Consider the following 20,480-nt stretch of genomic DNA (forward strand, 5'->3'; position numbering starts at 1 on the left):
GTTGTGTAATTTTAAGGTGTACAAGGTGTCGATTTGATACACAAACTGCAAATTTGATGCATGTGTACTGCAAAACATTTCCCACCCTAGCATTATCTAACACCTCTTCTGTCTTTTAGGAGACTTTGGTGTCAAAAATTGAAACGGAAGTAATCACGTATAAAGAATAACAAGAGAAATACTCTACAGGCAGACAAAAAGCAGAAAGACAAATATGGAGAAACTGGAAATGCTTCAGTCTTGAAGTTAAAACAGGAAATTCAAAGACAGAATTGATCTTCTCTGCAGAAGTCCAAATAGTGTAAAATAACTCTACGGAATCCAGGATGAATATTTTTCTGTGCCAAACCTGACAAAGGCAGGAAGAGATTAACAATGCAAACAAAACAGCTTGATGAAAATTTTCTGAACGAATGGATGACAAAGGTCAAGGGGAGAAACTCTTGGTGCTATTGATAAAGGACTTCATTAAGCCCTCAGGGAAAACGGGTATAAATATTTATTCGAACGACAATTCAAATCAATATAAAGGTTAATGAATCCATTCTGTTCATGGCACGGGCACTAGAGCCCCCATGTGCTACAAGGACACAACCTGCAAGCTTTAGAAAAAGAGACCTTTAAAAAACTACAGCTATTTTCTGCAATGATTTTAATCAGAAAAAAAAATAGGTCGAATTGCTAGCTATAGAATTAATTGTAACAACCAATAGGATAGTTGGTATTCCACCCACTTATTTTATATTCTTAATGTTTCTTTTAATTTCCAGAGGCCATTGCTTTTTTTGTTTTTGTTTTTGCTTGTTTGTTTTGTTTGTTGTTTTTTGTTTGTTTGAAATTCTGGAGACAGGAGCAATGGAAAATAAGAGGTAGAATGGAAAGAGAATTTAATCTTGAGGAGAAAGAAAAGGATTCTTGTGCTTTTGAACACTGTCTTCCACCCCCAAAGAAAGCTTTTGACATTTAAATGTTTTACAATTTACGAAGAGGAAGAAATGTAAAAATATTTTTATATGGAGTCATCATATTTGACGATTTCTGCATTCATTTTACAAGCATTTACTAATTGAATGCCTTATTAGGAGACAATTAAGATAGTATTAAGAAATCACACTGGAATCATGAGCTCAACTTTTTTTTTCTTAGTTCAATTCAGTGTCTCTGTTAAGCATCTCCTATGTTCAAATGCCAGGCATCGGAAGAGACACAGGGATTAAAAAAAGCATAATTCTGCCATCCAGTGGGGTAAGGTAAGTATACAGTGACAGCCATAAGAGACTACATATCACAAACGGACAACTACTGTAGGAGAAAGCAATCTGATGTGATGTCCTGAGAGTTAAGAGTGGGGGTGAGGAGTTGGGAGGGTTAGAAATTAGGAAAATCTGCATGAAAAATATATTCAGTGGTTAGCAGGATTTCTTTGGGAAATGAGGGTAGAGAAAGGAAATTCTAGGCTCTGTAAACTGGAGGTAGAAAGATATACCAAGAAATCATTATAAGAGGTTTGTGATTATACATGTTTTTGCAGTCCTTTTACCTAAAGTAAAGACTCTCTGCATTAACAAGACCATGTTGGTCCTATCAGAAGTGTGACAAGTGTTTATGGATCTGGGAGTCACTAGAGCAAATTTCAGGTAAATATATATCTGTTGCTATACTATATTCTTTCCAGTCATCCCAGAAAACTATGGAGCTCCAAGCTGGACATTTTTCATTAAATGGATCCCATTCGAGGCTGAAATATGGCAGCTGTGGGCAAATGGTGTAAGACTGGAGGGTGGTCTTTACCTAGCAAAAAGGGAGGTAAACTTTATATGGTCCATGTACCAGGTAATGCCCATCCACGACTATCATTCATAGACTTCCACATTTAAATGTTATTTGCAGCCTAGAGAATAGATTTTGATGAACTGACTTTCATGATGCTAACAGGTGCTACTAACAGCAGTAATGTCTCCCACTTCCTGCCAGAACTTCTGTAGAGCTTTACAAAGTTAATCCTGGTAACACTTTTGTAAAGGAGGCACTATAAACATCGAATGCAAACAGTGGGTTCCACGAGGAACTTGACAAAAGGCTAAATAACTTGCTCCAGGTCAACAGGTAAAGAGACAGAGCCAAACTCTAACCAAACCCATCAGTCTCCATAGGACAAGATGGTATTCTCCATGGTACACGTTCTGTCACCACTTAAATTCAGAGGAAGAAGAGTATCCCGGCCATGAGGCTCTCACGGAAAGCACAGCCCAAGCTGGATGGGGGTTGTTCTTTAACAGTGTATAGACCCAGGAAAGACGTAAAACACTTTCCTTGAGTTGAGAGAAATGAAGAGGCTGTCGAGGGGTATAAGCAAATATCAAATTATGTCTTTTCAAAACCAATCACAGGAGAAATTTTACCTTAAATTTTGTCATCTATCACATGGATATGTTGGGTTAAAATCATAACAAGTTATGAAGGATGTCTAGAGGGTGCTTTTCTTAGAGGTCTTTCGTACTAGGTTAAGATTACAGAAATCATGTTCTAGGGACTACCTAATCAGAGACTTTACCATTTCTGAAAAACAAATTAAGACTTTCTGTGAACATTAAGTACATAGTGTTCAATTAGTTACATGTTAGTGTTTACAGTATCATAACTATTACTATATTAGTATTATTACTTATTACAACTAGCAAACCTGGAAGCCTATATCCGAGATGCATCCCACACAGAACTCCGTGGTGCGGTCCAGCCATGAGATGAGCGCTGAATGAAATTAGCAGTGAGCAAAAGAAATGACACAGAACAGCTCTTATGATGAGAGCTCCCATGTCCTATCTGTGGTTAGCCTTGTGGCTCTTAGATATTCGCCTTAAACTCTCCCTAAATTCTGGTAGACTCACACACCACTCACAAATTACAGTCACATGTCCGCAATCTCAGCGTAACACACATGCTGCGTATACACAGTTTCAATAAAACATTCACATAGTCTGTCAAACTATATATTGTTTGCTAATAAGACGGTCATGTAAGTGTTCAGAAGAATAACCAATGACTCTGTATCTCAAAAGACCCCCACCAAAACAAACATTCACTACAGCTTAAGTAATCTGCATGCTTGTTTTCAAAAAACAGTAGTGTAGGGGCACCTGGGTGACTAAGTTGGTTAAGCTATTGACTTGATTTTGGCTCAGGTCATGATCTCCTGTGAGGTGAGATCACATCAGGGCTCAGCACTGATCTCCCTCTCGCAGGCGCTCTCTCTTTGTCTCAAAATAAATAAATAAATAAAAACAAAACAAAATAAAACCAGTAGTGTAACTCATTATTTTTTAATTCCTCCACTTAAAACAGCTGTCTAGAACACATCTAGGTTTGCAAAATAAGTTCAGAAAGATGAGAGGACATTTTATTTATTTAAAAACATTTTTTTAAATGTTTATTTACTTTGAGGGAGAGAGAGACAGAGTGCGAGCAGGGGAGGGGTAGAGACAGAGGGAGACCCAGAATCCGAAGCAGGCTCCAGGCTCAGAGCTGTCAGCACACAGCCTAACGCGGGACTCAAACTCACAAGCTGCGAGATCATGACCTGAGCTGAAGTCAGACGCTCAACCGACTGAGCCATGCAGGCGCCCCAAGATGAGAGGACATTTTAAACTTCACCTTTACCCTGGTTATTTTCCTTAATCTTTTCTAATTCCGAGAAGATAAAAGGGCTTGATTCTGAATTTCTGCTTTATATCCGTGGCAATCAAAGTTGTGTCTGTTTATTTGTTTTTGTCTCAGGACCTCCTTACGCTCTTAAAAATTATTGCGGACCTCAAAGAGCTTCTGTTGACACAGGTTATATCTATTGATATTTGCCATTTTAAAAATCTAGTTAAAATAGCAATAAACCCACCATATGATAAGTGACACATTTTTATTTAAAAAAAAAATTTTAACGTTTATTTATTTTTAAGACAGAGAGAGAGCATGAACGGGGGAGGGTCAGAGAGAGGGAGACACAGAATCTGAAACAGGCTCCAGGCTCTGAGCTGTGAGCACAGAGCCTGACACGGGCCTCGAACTCACGGACCGTGAGATCATGACCTGAGCCGAAGTCGGACGCTTAACTGACTGAGCCACCCAGGCGCCCCACATTTTTATTTTTAAAAAATCAAAAATGAAATAAAAATAAGTGTTGACTTGGTTCATATTTTTGCAAGTCCCTGTAATGTCAGGTTTAATAGAAGACAGCTGAACTCTCGTATCTGCTTCTTCATTCAATCATATCACACATCACGTAACTTCTAGGAAACTCCACTCTATACTCATGAAAGAATCCGAGTGAAAAGGGAAATAATGTGTCAGGATTATGGAAATATTTTGACCTTGCAGACCACCAGAAAGGATCTCAGGAACCCCATAGTCTGAACCACTGTTTGGCTCAAACCAACCATGCCATCTTAAAGTGACTGCACATAAAATAGGCTAATTTCAATATTTGGCTTTAATGCTTCTGTACTTTAAGAGCTTTTGTATGAAAAACCCATTATCTTATATACTGGTACAATTTTGATTCTTTTGAATGGACCTTTATCAAGACATACGATTAGCCAAACCATCCTACCAACCAGTGGTCTACTCACTCACAGGACATGGGATTGTAATTCTATCTACCCTTGCAAATGTTTCATCAGTAGTCAACCTGGCCATGCTTTTCCCAGAGAAGCCTGTTACCCATCAAAAACTGCTATCTCACTTGGAGTGTGTCTAGTGCGTTCATCTTCCAGAAAGCCAAGGAGACTTTGGAGATAGTGTATGTCATACTCTGGTGTTCTCATCAGGAGCAAAAGAACTGGGGTATAGATACCCCAACACCAGTCACACATTGTTTAAGGGCTGCCTAACCACGGGAATGTAACTTCCTAGGCACTTCTGACTCTCTTCTTGATAGGCAAATAGGCTGCTGCAACCAAAAGCCAGTCCGCCTACAAGGACAGTGGGGTGCTGGCTGAAGGCCATCAGGCAAGCACCCTGGGAGTGCTAACACCTGCTCTAATAACAAACAGCGAGACATTAACTTCAACTGTGGATTCTATTTACTTTCGGGCATTTCAGTGACTCAACTAGTGTAGCTGTTTAATAAAACTTCTGGTCCCAAATAAGTCCCACTCTCAGTTCACGAGGAAAAGGCTACGTTTTCACACTAACAGCCTCCTGACCTGCTGCAGGGTTGCAGTACACCTTTAGCTGAGAAATACATTTTTTGTAAAGTCACTGAAAGTTTTTTTTAACACCTTAAGTAGTAAGAAGTATCTATGTATCTTTGTTAACTGATAATAAGAATCCAGTTACCTCCCTAGATTTTTATTTGTGTCTCAAAACTAAGTTTTCAGATGGGACTCAAGAATTAAGAGCTTCAGGATACCCTTTATTTTGTGGGGCAATAAGTTGGGAGTAGGAACATCATCTATGCTTTAGATATAATCATCTAAAACTTATAGCTGATATCTGCTATACAACCTCTATGATCTCTTCTAAGCCATAATAATCTTTCAATAGCATGGGGTGCCTGGGTGGCTCAGTTGGTTAGGCATCTGACTTCAGCTCGGGTCGTGATCTTGTGGTTCATGGGTTCAAGCCCCGCATCGGACTCTGTGCTGACAGCTCAGAGCCTGGAGCCTGCTTGGATTCTGTGCCTCCCTCTCTCTCTCTCTGCCGGTCCCTTGCTCACACTCTGTCTCTCACTCTCTCAAAGGTAAATAAACATTAAAAAAATCCTTCAATAGCAGGAACAATTGAAAGCAAGTATTAAGGTTGAAACCTAAGAGATACACATTTGCATGAATTTAGATTTACAAGTGGTATAGTTTCCTTGGCATATTTTATGGAACCAGATAGTGTGAATTAACACGTGATTTCTTTGAGTCAAAAATAATGTGCTCTGAGATCTAAGCACCCACCCCCAAAGACTCTCTTTTTTTTTTTTTTTTCCAACGTTTATTTATTTTTGGGACAGAGAGAGACAGAGCATGAACAGGGGAGGGGCAGAGAGAGAGGGAGACACAGAATCGGAAACAGGCTCCAGGCTCTGAGCCATCAGCCCAGAGCCTGACGCGGGGCTCGAACTCCCGGACCGCGAGATCGTGACCTGGCTGAAGTCGGACGCTCAACCGACTGCGCCACCCAGGCGCCCCAAGACTCTCTTTTAAGATGTCCAACAGTCATCCATTTTATATATCCTGATGAGAAAGTACAAAGAAACTGTAAAGTCAAGATAATTAACAAGATAGATTTTTCCCCCTCTGTTTAACATACACACAACCCAAATGAAACAAAGAAGATGAAAAATAGGAGAAACTAAGAAAGTTCTCCAGAGGCTGTTTGGTACTGTAATTTAGAAATAGGGTGGTGATACTCAGTTGAAAGAACTTCTGTATTAGTGTATTAGTTTTCAGTTGCGGTAGCAAACTAACAAAAAACTTAGGGGCATAAAACAACACAAATTTACTATCTTACAGTTCTGTAGGTCACATGTCCTACACAGACCCCACTGGGCTGCAATCAGGATGTGAATAGGGCTGAGTCCCTCTATGGAAGCTTTAGGGGAGAATCCAATTCCTTGCCTGTTTCAGCTTCCAGAGACTGCCCACATTTCCATCTTCAAGGCCACCGATGGTGGGTCAGGGCCTTCTCAGACCACATGACTCTGATCCCTTCTTCTGCCTCTCACTGCCGTTCTTAAGGACCCTTGTCATTACATAGGGTCCACCTTAAATAATACAGAATAATTTCCCTGCTTTAAGGTCAGTTTATCAACAAGCTTAATTCCAAACGCAGCCTTAATTCTTCTTCGCCATGGAACCTAACGTATTAACAGGTAGTGAGGAATAAACAGAGATATTTGGGGGAGAGGGAGCATTATTCTGTCTACCCCAAGCAGTTATTTACTTATTTAACAAATACTTATTAGTACTCTTCTGTGACAGGCATTGGTTAGACGCTTGAAACATAAATAGCAGGGTGCAATCCTTGCATTGAAAGAGTTGATAGGCTAATTGTTTAAGGGTAAAGGGAAAGATAAACATCAAAGTCCTTTCTTAGAAAAATGTATCATCTAATGGGACAGATGTGCCTTTGAAATATATGAAGTCTTAAAAAAAATGATCACAAGCATGCCAGTTTCCTATGAAGGGGTTTTTTACTGTACTGAAAAATAACTAAAATAATAATAAATGAATTGATTCATCGTTCCCAGGCTTAAAGAGGTAAGACATCAGAGAAAACAGTTGTAAGGTAAACAGATGATGGCTGGTTCAGAGCTTGCCTAATGAATGTCTTCATGTATATTCCTCTTAAAGCATTTTCTTAAATTTTGCAGACTTTTCATTGTAAATATTAGGTCATAAATAATGAGCTGTGTGCATGGTAGGCTTCTTGATGGTTACTGGGACAGAGTGGCAAGTATTTAATTCAGGATACCATCCATTTATCCAAATTTGGCTAAAATGCACTTTTAAATCAATCCTATTAAATGAGATTCTAGATTTAGAAATGCACTTAATTATTCAGAGCTTCATTTCTATGGCTTGTGTCTTAATTGGCCGTAGGCCACTCAACCCTTCTGCTTGCTAATAGAACTCATTCGGACAGACACTAAATGGTTTAACGCTCATTAGCGATGCTGACAGAAGGCAAAGCCCAACATCATCTTTGAAATGAAATTTAGGTTTTGCAATTTATTTTTTAAGTTTTTACTGTGAAATCTTTAGTGCAGAAATTTGGAAGACCTGAATGGATTATTTTAGAAATAAGAGATGGAGATGGTTTGTGACTCTGGAGATGCAGAGAAAACCTCTTCATTCTTCCTCTCTATTCCATGAAATTATAGTTGCTTTAAAAAATCAGATTCTGGAGCCAAGTGCCAACTTCAGACACACTCTGCTAGCACTTGTTGGTGCTTATACGTAATTATGGAAAATACATGGCCAGCAAAGCATAGTGACCATATTGTATTGATTAAACACAATAGATTTTTCAATATTGCATTATAGTAGGAATAATAAGCCAATGTCGTACTTCCTCTGGGCAGGGAAAAGCAACATTATGTCAGCATAGAATAAGATTGCCTGTTTATTCTCAAGATATTCACTTTTTTTTTTATGTGAAAAAGAGAAAAAAGAAAAAGGCAACAAAAGGACAGCGTGGGAATAGTGCTTAATTAGATCCAGTGGCACAAAGTTCAGAACTAGACCTAACTTCAGTATAAGTTAGGCAGGACCATTTGCCATGTGAGAACACAGAATTAATCATTGTGCTGTCCAAGAGTCAATGAGTTCTTCAAAGAAAAAACATTTAGACTGTCAAGATAATACCTTAAAAAGCAGTCTTGGAAAAAAAAAAAAAAAAGAAAAGGCTTTTCAAAAAGTGACTAGAGTCTTTTTCCAAGTAAGTTTCCTTTTCTCATGAATATTTAGCATTCTCTCTGTATATTTCGATATACATGTGTCACAGAAAACTTTGCTAACAATTAAGACAAGATTCGAAGGTTTATCTCAATGTTTTCCTCCAAGTTTGATGACGCACAGAAGCTGTGTATCAACCCTACACCCTCAGGAAGTTCATCAAAATGAATACAAGCATGAGGGCCATTCAATTCATGGAATTGTACATCAACACCAAAGAACATTTACCAAGAATCTACACTGAGTTGAGCGATAGCTCTTGAAGCAGCAAAAATAGAAAAACAAAAACAACAAAAACGAACAACAACAACAACACACCCCAGTGTAAACAACTCAGAATGAAATAAATAGACAAAAAATTACCTCAGTACTGCTCACACTTTCCCACCTGCTCCAGGGCAGATTAGAACTTCAGAGAAAGTCAAGGAAAGTTAAGTAAGGGAATCTCCAGTGTTGCTGAAAACTTCCAACATTCTAATCTGAAACCTCCAATTGCCCAGCTAAAGATCATCTCTGTTTTCCTTATGCCAGCTACAGCCATCCTCACAGTGGACCTCATTATCAATGCCTACCACTCCACATTCATCCAGGACCCAAACCTTACAGGTTCCTTTCTCTGTGGCCCTAATTTTCTATGCTTGCATCCCACCTGCACTTTGCTGGCATTTTGACTATTGTCTAGTCTTCCATTCTCTCCACAATTTCAGCCACCATCCACCTCTTCCCATCCTCAGTTATTTTAAGGTCGGCCACGTCACTGTGTCACTGGTGGCATTTTGTCCTTACCTTCTTCCATCCGTCTCTTCTTTAACTGAATCCTGGAATACCATGTATCTACTACTATTCATCTTTATCATCCTAAGTATGTGGTACATAAGTGCTGCTGTTAAAAAAAAAGTCACTAAAACAACGCATTTTGTCTATCAAATTCCCTTTACCACTTTAGCCCGTCTACTTTCTTCTACGGTCAGAATTTTTTTTTTTTAATTTGTTTGTTTTTTGTTTTTGTTTTTTTACGGAGGCAAAGAGAGCAAGTGGGTCAGGGGCAGAGACAGAGGGAGAGAGAGAAATCCCAAGCAGGTTCCAAGCTGTCAGCACAGAGCCCCAATGTAGGGCTCAAACTCATGTACTGTGAGATCCTGACCTGAAACCAAGAGTCGGATGCTTAACCAACTGGGTCACCCAGGCACCCCAATGGTCAGAAATTTTAAATCAAAATACAGTTCCCCATCACAATTCTGGGAACACCTACCTTAATTTGACTTTTCCCAAATCAGAGCTTGGGACAGGGTTGTAGTTTAATTGGGAGCTGACACCAGGAAGAAGATATAATACAAAGGGAAAAGAAAGGCAGAGAAGAATGAAAAGCCAATAAAAGACATCTCACTGAGCTTGTGTTACCACTGTGGACAACCCCCTAAGGAATCTTGCAGAATGTGACTCAGAATAGTCCCTCCAAAGGATGAGAGGCTCGATCTTAATCACTGACTCCCATAGCTCATTAATTGAGGGTTGTCCCCAGAAGTGATAACTCTCCCAAAGTTTGCAGAAAACCTATGCTGCGTTGGGTGAGCTTTTATAGATATTGCCCTGAGGTAGAAAGATGGAGAGATTCAGTAGACGCTCGAGATGGAATGCTTCCAGGGTGAACGGAGGCTGCCCACTTCATCTGCAGCTGTAATCACGTGGGGGGAAGAGGTGAGCACGGGGCACACTAGCCATTGCAATCCTTTCTAACCTTCTGAAGATGAACCCTTTACCTTCCCTGTCAGGCTTCTCATTTTCCACATTTAGCAATTTAATCATCTTTGCCTACTTTCTCCCTTATCTAATCAGTAACCAACTCAAACTTTCACAATATCAAATGTGGCTCCGTAGGAAGGTTGAGAAATGATTGACCAAGTCTACATCAAAGAATTCATACAGATTCTAAGACTCTACTGATGATGTCATGGTCAGGCTACTCTGCAAAGTTCACTAATAATACTCCAACAGTGTTTCATCATGAGGCAACTAACTATGTATTTGGTACCTAGAAATAATCAAGAAAGTATCCCTAACGTTATAAATGAGAGGCTTCCCAGAAAGCAGCTTCTGAATATGGCAAACATCCTCTTATTAATGAGAAATCTAAACTGACACCCAGTTGGGGATTGCAGTATTTACACAGTTTATCATGCCAATGATGTTTTGGTTTCACAAAGATGAAAAGCTCAGAGGTAGGCAATGCTTCAACCAAGTAAAACCATAAAAATATATTTTTGCTAAAGTGGATACCACAATACTTTTCTATTTTTTGCCTTTTACACAACTACTATATTTGTTACATCGGTGCTTAAGAGACTGGTATCACTGAGGAAACACTGATTGTAAGGGTCTGCAACATCCTCTGATCAAAATGTGTATACTATTGCTCAACTATTCAGAATTTTGTATGTCTTTAGGTGAATATAAATTTCACTTAAATACATTGCTAAGATTTTACTTTGGGGAAAGTTTTAAATTTAAACAAATGACATTTATTTTCGTGTTCTTTAAAAAACAATTAACCAGACCTTAAGTATTTTTCCTCACATGCTCCCTTGAAACATACATATATATCCACAAACATACACATTTTTCATTTACATAAACACAAAATAGTAAAATTTATGTCAGAGCATCCATAAGGCACTTTTATTTATTAGAAAAATACGATTCCTCTATCATTCGTGTGGTTGTCTAAATTTCTGCTGGTCACAAGATTTGTTACAATTAAAAACATCTCAAAATATGGTGAGCTCTCTCTCTACCTTTCCCTACTTCTTGAAGTTCAATTGGGGCTAGAAATAATCATGTAAAGAGTAAGAAAATCATACCAAAAGTGGATTATTCCATTTTCTTCTGCAAAGACTGCTCCACTGATAGGAACATGTGCTTACAGGCAAAAGTCTAGTTTGAGAGCAAAACATGATTTATTTTTCTACAAACTAGCCTGCGTGTTCCATTCATCAATACATGTCCTTACATGTGGAAGCCTTTCCACATGGTGCATCACTCTGCTCCGGGGGCTCTTTGGAAGTGAATCTTTCAAGTTTGTGCCCTACAGATCCCCGAAGTGTCTGGGAACTTACCCTTTGCTTTTGCCAGAGGTTTGAAAATGAAATGCTTTGGGCCTGCACAATGTTGCTATGCAATTCATTATGGGACAAAGAAACGTCTGGGGTTAGGCAGGCAAGCAACTAATGATCCTTCATTTTGTCCAGAAAACATCAAGATCGATATGTAGGACATGCAACATTTATGGAACACTGTGTTTTCTTTTCCCTCTAGGGGAAGGAAAAAATACTAGATGATCACTTTCTGCAGATGGCTACATGATCGACGCTGGCCTCTCCTTCCTACCTGCTAGTAGCAATGCAGCCACCTGATCTTTGTTAATTTCCTGTACTGTATATACCAGAATTTAAATAACTTGATTTTTTGGCATGTATAGTTTGCTTCATTGATCCAGGTAACCAAAATCTGGAGACAAGGTCATAATCCCAGGTGAACAGAACTGGTTGAAGGCTCTCATATGCATCAGCGATCCGTGATGTATTCATTTAAATTAGATCTTTTTATGAACAAAACGGAGGAGCCCAGAGAGAGAAAGCATGAACCAAAAGAAGATAACTGCAGTTTCCTTCCAACTCACATAATCTGTCAGCAGGAATCAAAATTAAATACCATCATAAATCATAGTTAATGAATAAACTGGTTCTAGACTGACAAATCAAAATGGAAGCAGCAACATAAATGTGGTCAATGTTATATGTCCTTGCGAATATCCCTAATGTTTTTAGAATTTCAAAATCAGATTGATGCCAGAGTTTTGGGTTGAATTGGATTTGTTTCTTAATCTCTTATAGAAATGACCCAGTAGGGGATTTGGAAACTAGAGGATCATCTCAGGAAAATAATTAACTTTGTATCTCCTTTAAGAGAAATCATCGTCAAGGGTAACAGAAACCAATATGGCACAGTATTTGCCCAGTGATGTGTAGACATTTCCCCAAGTCATTCCTAAACAGAGAAGCAAAGAATACAAATTTGGTACCAATTGTTTTCTATTTGTTTACAGTAAGATAAAAGCAGGGGTCTAGTATAGGATGATTGACTTAACATGCAATCCTTTCTATAGCTTTCTTAGGGCCTGAGAATCTCAGGTGATTATTGGATCATTGTGGGACCATCAATCACACATCCTTAAAGCATTACATTGAAATTATCAATGTGGGTTCCATAAAACCACAAACTTTTAAATTCAAAGATACCAAATCTTGATAATGTAGAACACTGAGATTTTTCTAATTTTGTGAATTCTACTTTAGTTGCAGGTGGGTCAGATCACTTATAGGTGGTTTTAATTAGTACACCCACAAGCAAGGACAGTCTCTCTAAAGCTATGTTAGGATTTAAAAAGTTAGGAAAGTGGTCATTTCTTTTGAAAATATCAAAGGAATCATTTCCAATTTGATATCAGGGTTCATAGTGACATCCCACTTGCAGTCTTCAAGATGGAATAGAAAATTGGATGAAGATATGAGTTTTTGAAAATAACACTTCAATCATCCACAACAAATAAGCAGTGAGGACCAATAAAGGCAAACAGCATACACTCATGTTTGATTTTACCCAGTCTGACTTAATAAATGACCCAATGAGGGCATTTTACTCCTGGACTTAAGAAAATACCCACATTTTGCATTATGTCTTATTTTATTCCATATCAAACTTAAATACCAAAGATGAAGTATCTTCTGTTAGTGTTTGAAACCTTTATTAAACTTTGTTTGACTCCCAATGCATAAATAACCAAATTCAAGTACTAATGATGATTAATGTCATATATCTAATTCTATTACGTGGAGTACAAATCTCAGAAGCATAAACTTGTATCTTTAAGAGTTTAATAACTGAGCACAATTATTTTGCCTCTTGTGTTCCCATGAGATAAAAGTGAGTGAGAAACTCATAACCAAGTTCTTGCTATTCACAATGTTTCCATTGGGTGTAGCTATGATATTAGACAGGTTGATATCACAGCCTGCGTATTCAGGAAGGATGCCCAGACATTGGGGGATTTATAGTGACTTTCTTTGTCTGTATTATTAAATTCTATTAGTCAGCTATGTTCTATGGGGAAAACCAAATAATACAGTTTCAAATCAATCAAGTCAAGAAGGATTTCAATGTCTTTTTCTGAAAATGAAGAAATCTAAAAAAAAAACACAAAACCCTGAGATGTGATAAAACTTGAGTCAACAATAATTTCTACATAATTTGCTTATTCTTAATTTTTATATAACCATCTAATTCACACTTAGTTTAAATGCCTCCTTATAGATAGGCATCTGTTGGATAAAGTGGATAAATAAGGGGAGAATCTTCTAACAATGCAACCCCTTTATTCAATGATGGGTCTGAGTAGTGTCTTAAATTGCCTTTTATGCTAAAAGGAAAAAAAAAAGAAAGTATTTCTCCTCAAATGCAAGGGCAGCTTACATGCTGAGATGAAAACTGCTAACTCTTTTCTTAACAACACCATATGTCTCCAATTGGATCATAATGCAGTTGGTTCTCAAGGGAACGGTATGCATGGAAGCTAACCAGATCGAGCCACAGGCTTAGCTAGCTGTGTGTGCACTCTCTGATTAACCAGGAGATGCGACTTTGGATTTTCCAGATTATCTAAGTGAGTGTCTGAAGGGCCTTTCTCCTTTCCCAACACCCTCCCCAAACGAACCCTGACTCGCATCCCTCTACAAAAATATTTCTCTTTTTGTTCAGATTTCCTCTTCCGTGTAACCTCAATACATTTTAAGGAACTGAAATGTTCAACCCCTGAACTCTCTAACCATGGGTTTTAAATAGTGAATACATTACATAGCAAACATTATAGAAGCCCAGCATAAAGAAATCAAAAGGAAACTATTATAAGACAAGAGGTCACATCTCCCCCCTGAGAATCACCAAAAACAAAAGAGCAACCAATAGACCAATATGCATTGCTCAGACATTTCTTTATCTACTTATTATAATTCTTTCTTTTTAGCCCTATGTTCAATCTCTAATATTTTTATGCATGAGTAAGATATATTTTAAATTTACTTACTTGTTATTAAACACTTGCCATATATACTACTGGCAGATTAATATCAGGTTGAGGCATTGCTAGCTTAAGTCCTAACACATAGGATGTATTCAATGCTTTATGCTGAGTGTAATCTTTTAAAGCATACATTTATATCATCTTATGATGTACATAAAAGCTTAAGAATTTTGCCATGGCCAATGTGAAATGCCCTGGCAGAGTCAAGATTGGTGCTTCTCAAACTATCTCTGATGAAGAGACAATTAAAAAAAAATTCAAAATGTCAGTAACTTGATGTGTTTTTAAATATGAGATTATGCATTCAGATTTCATGGCAATGTCAAATTGTTACAAAAGTTTCTAAATGCTTACTCTCCCTTTCTCTACCCTTCTTGTGATGAACTGGTAGGAAATGTCTGGATACTGGCATCAGTCTGTGTACTCCACGGTGACTATCACTGTTGAGATACTATTGACTATTGAGATACTATTGAGATACTAGTGATACTATTGATCATATTGATGATCAATAGAAATCATATTGATACTACTGATCAATAGAAATCATATTGATACATATTGATACTATTGATCATATTGATGATCAATAGAAATCAAGATACCCACATGAATGACAGGAGTCCCAAACTGCCTTCACTTGAAGTACGTTTTACACTATGATTTGCTGTGTTTTTCTTGTAATTCACTGTAGGCAATCATCAGCAGAGATTCCAAAGAAAGGCCAGAGAAGAAACACCAAGAAGGCTTTGGTAGTTTTGAGAAGAGGAGTTGCTACATACTATTAAAAAACACACAGTTACCAAAGCAACCTTTCCTTTCCAGTGACCAACCAAGGGCTTTCCCATGTACTCCTTCTAACAATAACAATAAGCCTAGACACAATTGCATGATTACTTAATGGTATTTCTTACCTGGGATGCCTGGTGGTGTTTTCAGATATTTTCCATTAAAATGTTGAATTACCACTTCACATTTTTCAGTAGACTCCATTCTGGAAAAAGAGGTAAACAGGAGATCATATACTTTCATACAGTTGTGCATGTTCCGGAAGAGTACATAAAAATGAAAAGGAAAATGGGCAAGCCGTGGAAAAGCTTGATTTGAGAATTCTACCGGAAGGGTCACCGTGACCACCATGATTAGGTGACAGAGTATCACAAACTCGCCATTGCTGAGACTATGATTTACTGCACTGAAAGTTGCCTCGGTGGATGGCTCTGTGCGGAGTTCTCTCCCAGAGGTGATACTGAGGCAGTATCTTATGTAACCCACAGAACACTGTCTGACAATTGAAAGTGCTGTAAATATCTGTGGAATGTCTGAGTTAGCAAACCAGAAAGGTAGGTCTTTTGGTTCTTCACAGAGAAGGCTCCGAGGCTGACATAGATGAACTACCTTGCCAATAAGGGGCAGAGTTGAGATTTTAACTAAGGCTTGTCTAACACCGAAGCTGAACTGCAGCTACTAAGCAATTGTGCTGAGGACTCCACAAAACGAGTTGACGACATGAGCTGTATTTCCACCGCCTGCAGTGTAGAGCGATGATTAATACGGTGGTATTATCAGCATCTCTGACGCTTTTATTGAAGATGCACCGGGTGAAGGTACAAAAGGGAATCATTAGGTGCCCGGAATGGGAGAGGAGAACATAAACACGTAAACTTCAGGTCCTGAACTTCCTTCATTTTGAATTTTGGAAAATCCTCTATTTTCTCATGCTAGATATCGCGATCCCTAAACTAGGTTTCTGGGGCCAAATGTTGCCATCTCACTTGCAAGCTAATGACTGAGCATTTTGAACTCTACCACCCTAATGTCAATATTGGCAGGGATGCCCTATCCTAAGTAGACTCGGATTGGCAACATTTTCTAAATAATTAACTATAGTTGGGCTCTATTATTTTATGACAGTGGATGGGGAAGATAAAAATTAAAGGGCTGGTTCTGATGAAAGCAAATTAAATCCCCCAAACAGTACACTAGAGGCAAATACAAATTTGAAAAGCAGATCACACACATACGAAAGATGTGTATGAAATGTGTGAAATTTGTCTAAAAGGCAAAGTATAATTTTGGATTTTATGCTATTATTCATATGAGCTTTCTTCAAATGGAGCCCTTTAGCTCAAGTTATAAAACTTTCCTACACCTAAATTTTCTGTGTGTTTTCAGGAGCATGTTACATGCAGAGGAAACAAGATAAGGAAAAAAATATGCAAGCAAATGCCAAATAAGTTATACAATTATTATAGTTACAGGAATTCAAGTGTGAGAGGAATTCCAGAAACCAGGGAAACACTGAGAAGTGGGCACAGAACGCCAAAAGGGCCCTTAGAGAAGTCATGAGGGCAGGGGGCTCACCTGACCCTGCGTCCTTTTAGAGGAGGTGAGGTAAACAGAACACCGTGCCTGAGTGGAAGGTTCCAGGGGCGTGAGGACACCAAACTCTCAGAGATAAGCTCAGAGATGCAGACAGAACATCTGAATTTTCAGGTTAAAGAATTCTAGATAGTATCAGGAGCATGTTCCAATGGGGGGCTATAATTATTTTCTGATTCAAAATTAAAAAAAAAAAAAGATCTTTTCTGACATACATTCCTATGAGGCATGGGATGGAGGCACATTTTTCTGTATTGATACACATGGCAAATCTCCACCTACCAAGCAACAATGACTTCCCAGGTATGAGATGAGTACAGAACGACAGAGCCAAAAATTTAGAAGAAGCCTGCACTTGGTTTAAAACTCTGCTGGCACCATCTTGGAATTCTTAGTGACTTTCTAATTAGGGGTCCTGCATTTTTTTTTTTAATTTTTTTTTCAACGTTTATTTATTTTGGGGACAGAGAGAGACAGAGCATGAACGGGGGAGGGGCAGAGAGAGAGGGAGACACAGAATCGGAAACAGGCTCCAGGCTCTGAGCCATCAGTCCAGAGCCTGACGCGGGGCTCGAACTCACAGACCGTGAGATCGTGACCTGGCTGAAGTCGGACGCTCAACCGACTGCGCCACCCAGGCGCCCCTTACGGGTCCTGCATTTTTATCTTCCCCTGGGTCCTACAAATTAGGTAGCTGGTCATGGTATGACAAGAAAGTACAGGAAACCAATCTGACTCATTAGAAAGTGCAGGAAACAAATAGGTTATTATTCATTTATCAAATGGTCCAATGGTTCCACATAGGCGTGATTTTATAGAACATCTGAAGAATGAATCAATTTTATGACTCTTTAAGCTTAATAATCTACAATTTTCATAAATAAAAATAAAAACAAAGAGAGCATTTTATTTACTGCTTAATCACAACTTCCCCCAAATCAGATGATATTTGGGGTTAGGAAAACAAGATGAATCTTTCTCCATTCCAAATATTTAGGAATAGCTAAGTACAGTTTTCCTAACTCCTTCAAGGTTTTCTTTTGGTGGAATCTTTTACAGTAAATCTTCCAACTTGTTATTGTTATCATTATTATTATTATTATTTTGGAAGTAGGAAACTTCCATTTCTAGGAACAAAAGAATTCTAATTTTGCTCTTTCTATCTTCCCACAGGATCTACTCTCTATTGTCTCTTAGGAACAATAACCTTCCCTCCTACCAGAGACATGAATGGGAGAGGAAATGTAAGCCCTTAATTACTACAGATGTTACTTTATGGAATTTTTATTCCAGGAGAGCTACAGAATGAAAAGCTTATACCCTAGAGCCCCCTCCCTGCTCAATCTCTCTCTGGATACTCATCTAGATAAAAGGCAGTTAAGAATCTAAAGCTTGGTTGCATGAGTCCTACAAATCAAATCCTTTCTCTTTGTCTTAAAATGACATGGAATTCTAAATGAAGACTAAACTAGATTGGGGTGTGTGTGTGTGTGCACAGGCTTGTTAATTCTATTTAATGTGTTTTAGGAAATACAGAGGAAGCCAAAGTAGAAAATCAGGTGGCTCACCCACTCTACCCCCCTAAAATATTTTTGCTCTGGATTGAAAGCCTCAAGTCTTCCCTTTTGGATTCTAAGTATGATCATCTTTTCTTAAGACTATTTTACAGCCATATCAAGCCGGATGGGGGCTGTTTCTGGTAACACAAAGACAGCGGCGTAGATTGTTCACTTTGGCTTCATTCAGATTTAACTAAGTGAATGTCTGCAGTGAGCCTTTAGAGACTCTCGTCTCTGAAAGAATAAATGCAATAAAAGTCTGTTTTCTGTAGCTGCCGGCGCTTAGTGTCAAACCATGTTATGCTGCACCACCCAGCAGTGACAATTTCATTTTAATACACGGGGCACATTTTAACAAGGCAAAGCAGTCCCAGCAAAGGTGCAGATAGAGGAGCTATCAAGGGAAAGGCTCAGTGTTCCTCTTGCATTTTATGTGGGAACAGAACAAAAGTGAGGCTGGAGCTCTAGGGGGGAAGATACTGCATTTGAATAGCCACCTTTGGAAGAATGTGTCCATTCTCTTCGCAAGTTCACAATTAGCCACTTTGAAATGCCAGCTCAAGCTATCTGCAATCTGGCCCACGCTTCAGTTGAAACTGACACTAGCATTATGAAGTGAGTTTGAAAAGGCGGCACGCCAGACAAAGCTGCCTTTACACGTCGCTTTCAGACGGGGCCACTGAATCACTACAACCACATCTATTCTTCCCAGGCGGTACCTGAACCCCCTTGAGTACCTCGGGACAGCTCGCGTGCCAGGCCAACCATTCACCCGAAGATACATTAATTAGGTTCTTACAAGGCTCCAATCATTGTATAAAGCTTCAGGGTTTTCTGTTAGGTCTGATGTTTAAATATAAATACACATTAAAGGTCCCGTTTGACATTCTTTCTTGTCTCAGTGCCTAGGAACCTGGCTTCAGTGTCATTCAAAACAAATCACAGAATTGTGATTAAAAAAAAAAAATTCTTTTTTTTTTTTTTTTACAACAGCTACTAAGGGGAACCAGTTTCACAGCCAATACAATTCCCACAGGCAAATTACATCAGAGGAGAGCTTGATCCAGTATTAGTAGAACGTTCTGGGTCAGACTTAACACACCAAGGTAGAAGAGAACTTTGCAAAATCATCTGCAGCCTATCTATCTCACCTCAACAGAGCATCTCTCAGTTTATGATCTTGAAGCAATAAGCATTATTAACCATATATTTAAAACAAATCCACCCCGTCATTTATTTTGGTTAATTAGAGGTTTCCGCTATTGTGAAATTTTTGTGGTTTTGCAATCACAGGCTCTGTACAAATTATTGGCAACTTAGAATATCCAACATTGCAAGCCAGTCATCCATCTAAATCCGGTTGGAGTTGCGCAAAGGGTCAATATCAACAGATTTTTTAAAAGTACTAAAATGTGCACTCTTTCTGAGATTTCAAAAATAAATTACATCATTTACTGCTTCGTCTATTGTAATGGAAAGAACAACAGTTGAGTCCCACGAACAAAGATTGAGTGAATGAGCTGAATTTTCTTCTTCGTTTTTGCAATGTGTGCTCTAGTTTGTGCAATCTGTGCTCTACCTGCCAGGTGCTTGACATTCTTAGGATGCAAGTGTCATAAATGCTTAAAAACGAAGCAGAGTGGCCTCCTCCCATTGTCCTTTGCCGACACCCAGGCGTTTGGGTGATGTCTTACTCAGCATTAAAACACATTCCTCTTAGTATACAAAACTATGGATAATATTTGACTAATTAAACCCACTCCAGAGTTTTTGAATCACACAATTTCAGGACTATAAAGAGCCATCGATATCAACTTCTAAATTGTACAGATGAAGAAACTACTACTAGTTGCCTTTTCTAAAGAGTAGTCAGTGGATGAGCCTGAAACAGAATCTTTGTCTCTTGACTCTCAGTTCAGATGGCTTACCTGGGAGACGTGGAGCTCCATTGCTGGCCTCCCATCATCC

General features: G+C 38.6%; 1 protein-coding gene across 3 annotated transcripts in view; it reads right to left on the reverse strand.

The window, feature by feature from the left end:
- RBMS3 (RNA binding motif single stranded interacting protein 3) overlaps nt 1-20,480 on the reverse strand; it is a 692,670-nt gene that overhangs the window by 218,961 nt on the left and 453,229 nt on the right. For all 3 annotated transcript variants that reach the window (XM_030329793.1, XM_030329794.1, XM_030329792.1), the window contains exon 6: nt 15,486-15,565. In XM_030329793.1, the coding sequence (XP_030185653.1) occupies nt 15,486-15,565 (80 nt within the window). The remainder of the gene's footprint in view (nt 1-15,485; nt 15,566-20,480) is intronic.

Source organism: Lynx canadensis, chromosome C2, assembly GCF_007474595.2.
Source record: "Lynx canadensis isolate LIC74 chromosome C2, mLynCan4.pri.v2, whole genome shotgun sequence".
NCBI lineage: Eukaryota > Metazoa > Chordata > Mammalia > Carnivora > Felidae > Lynx > Lynx canadensis.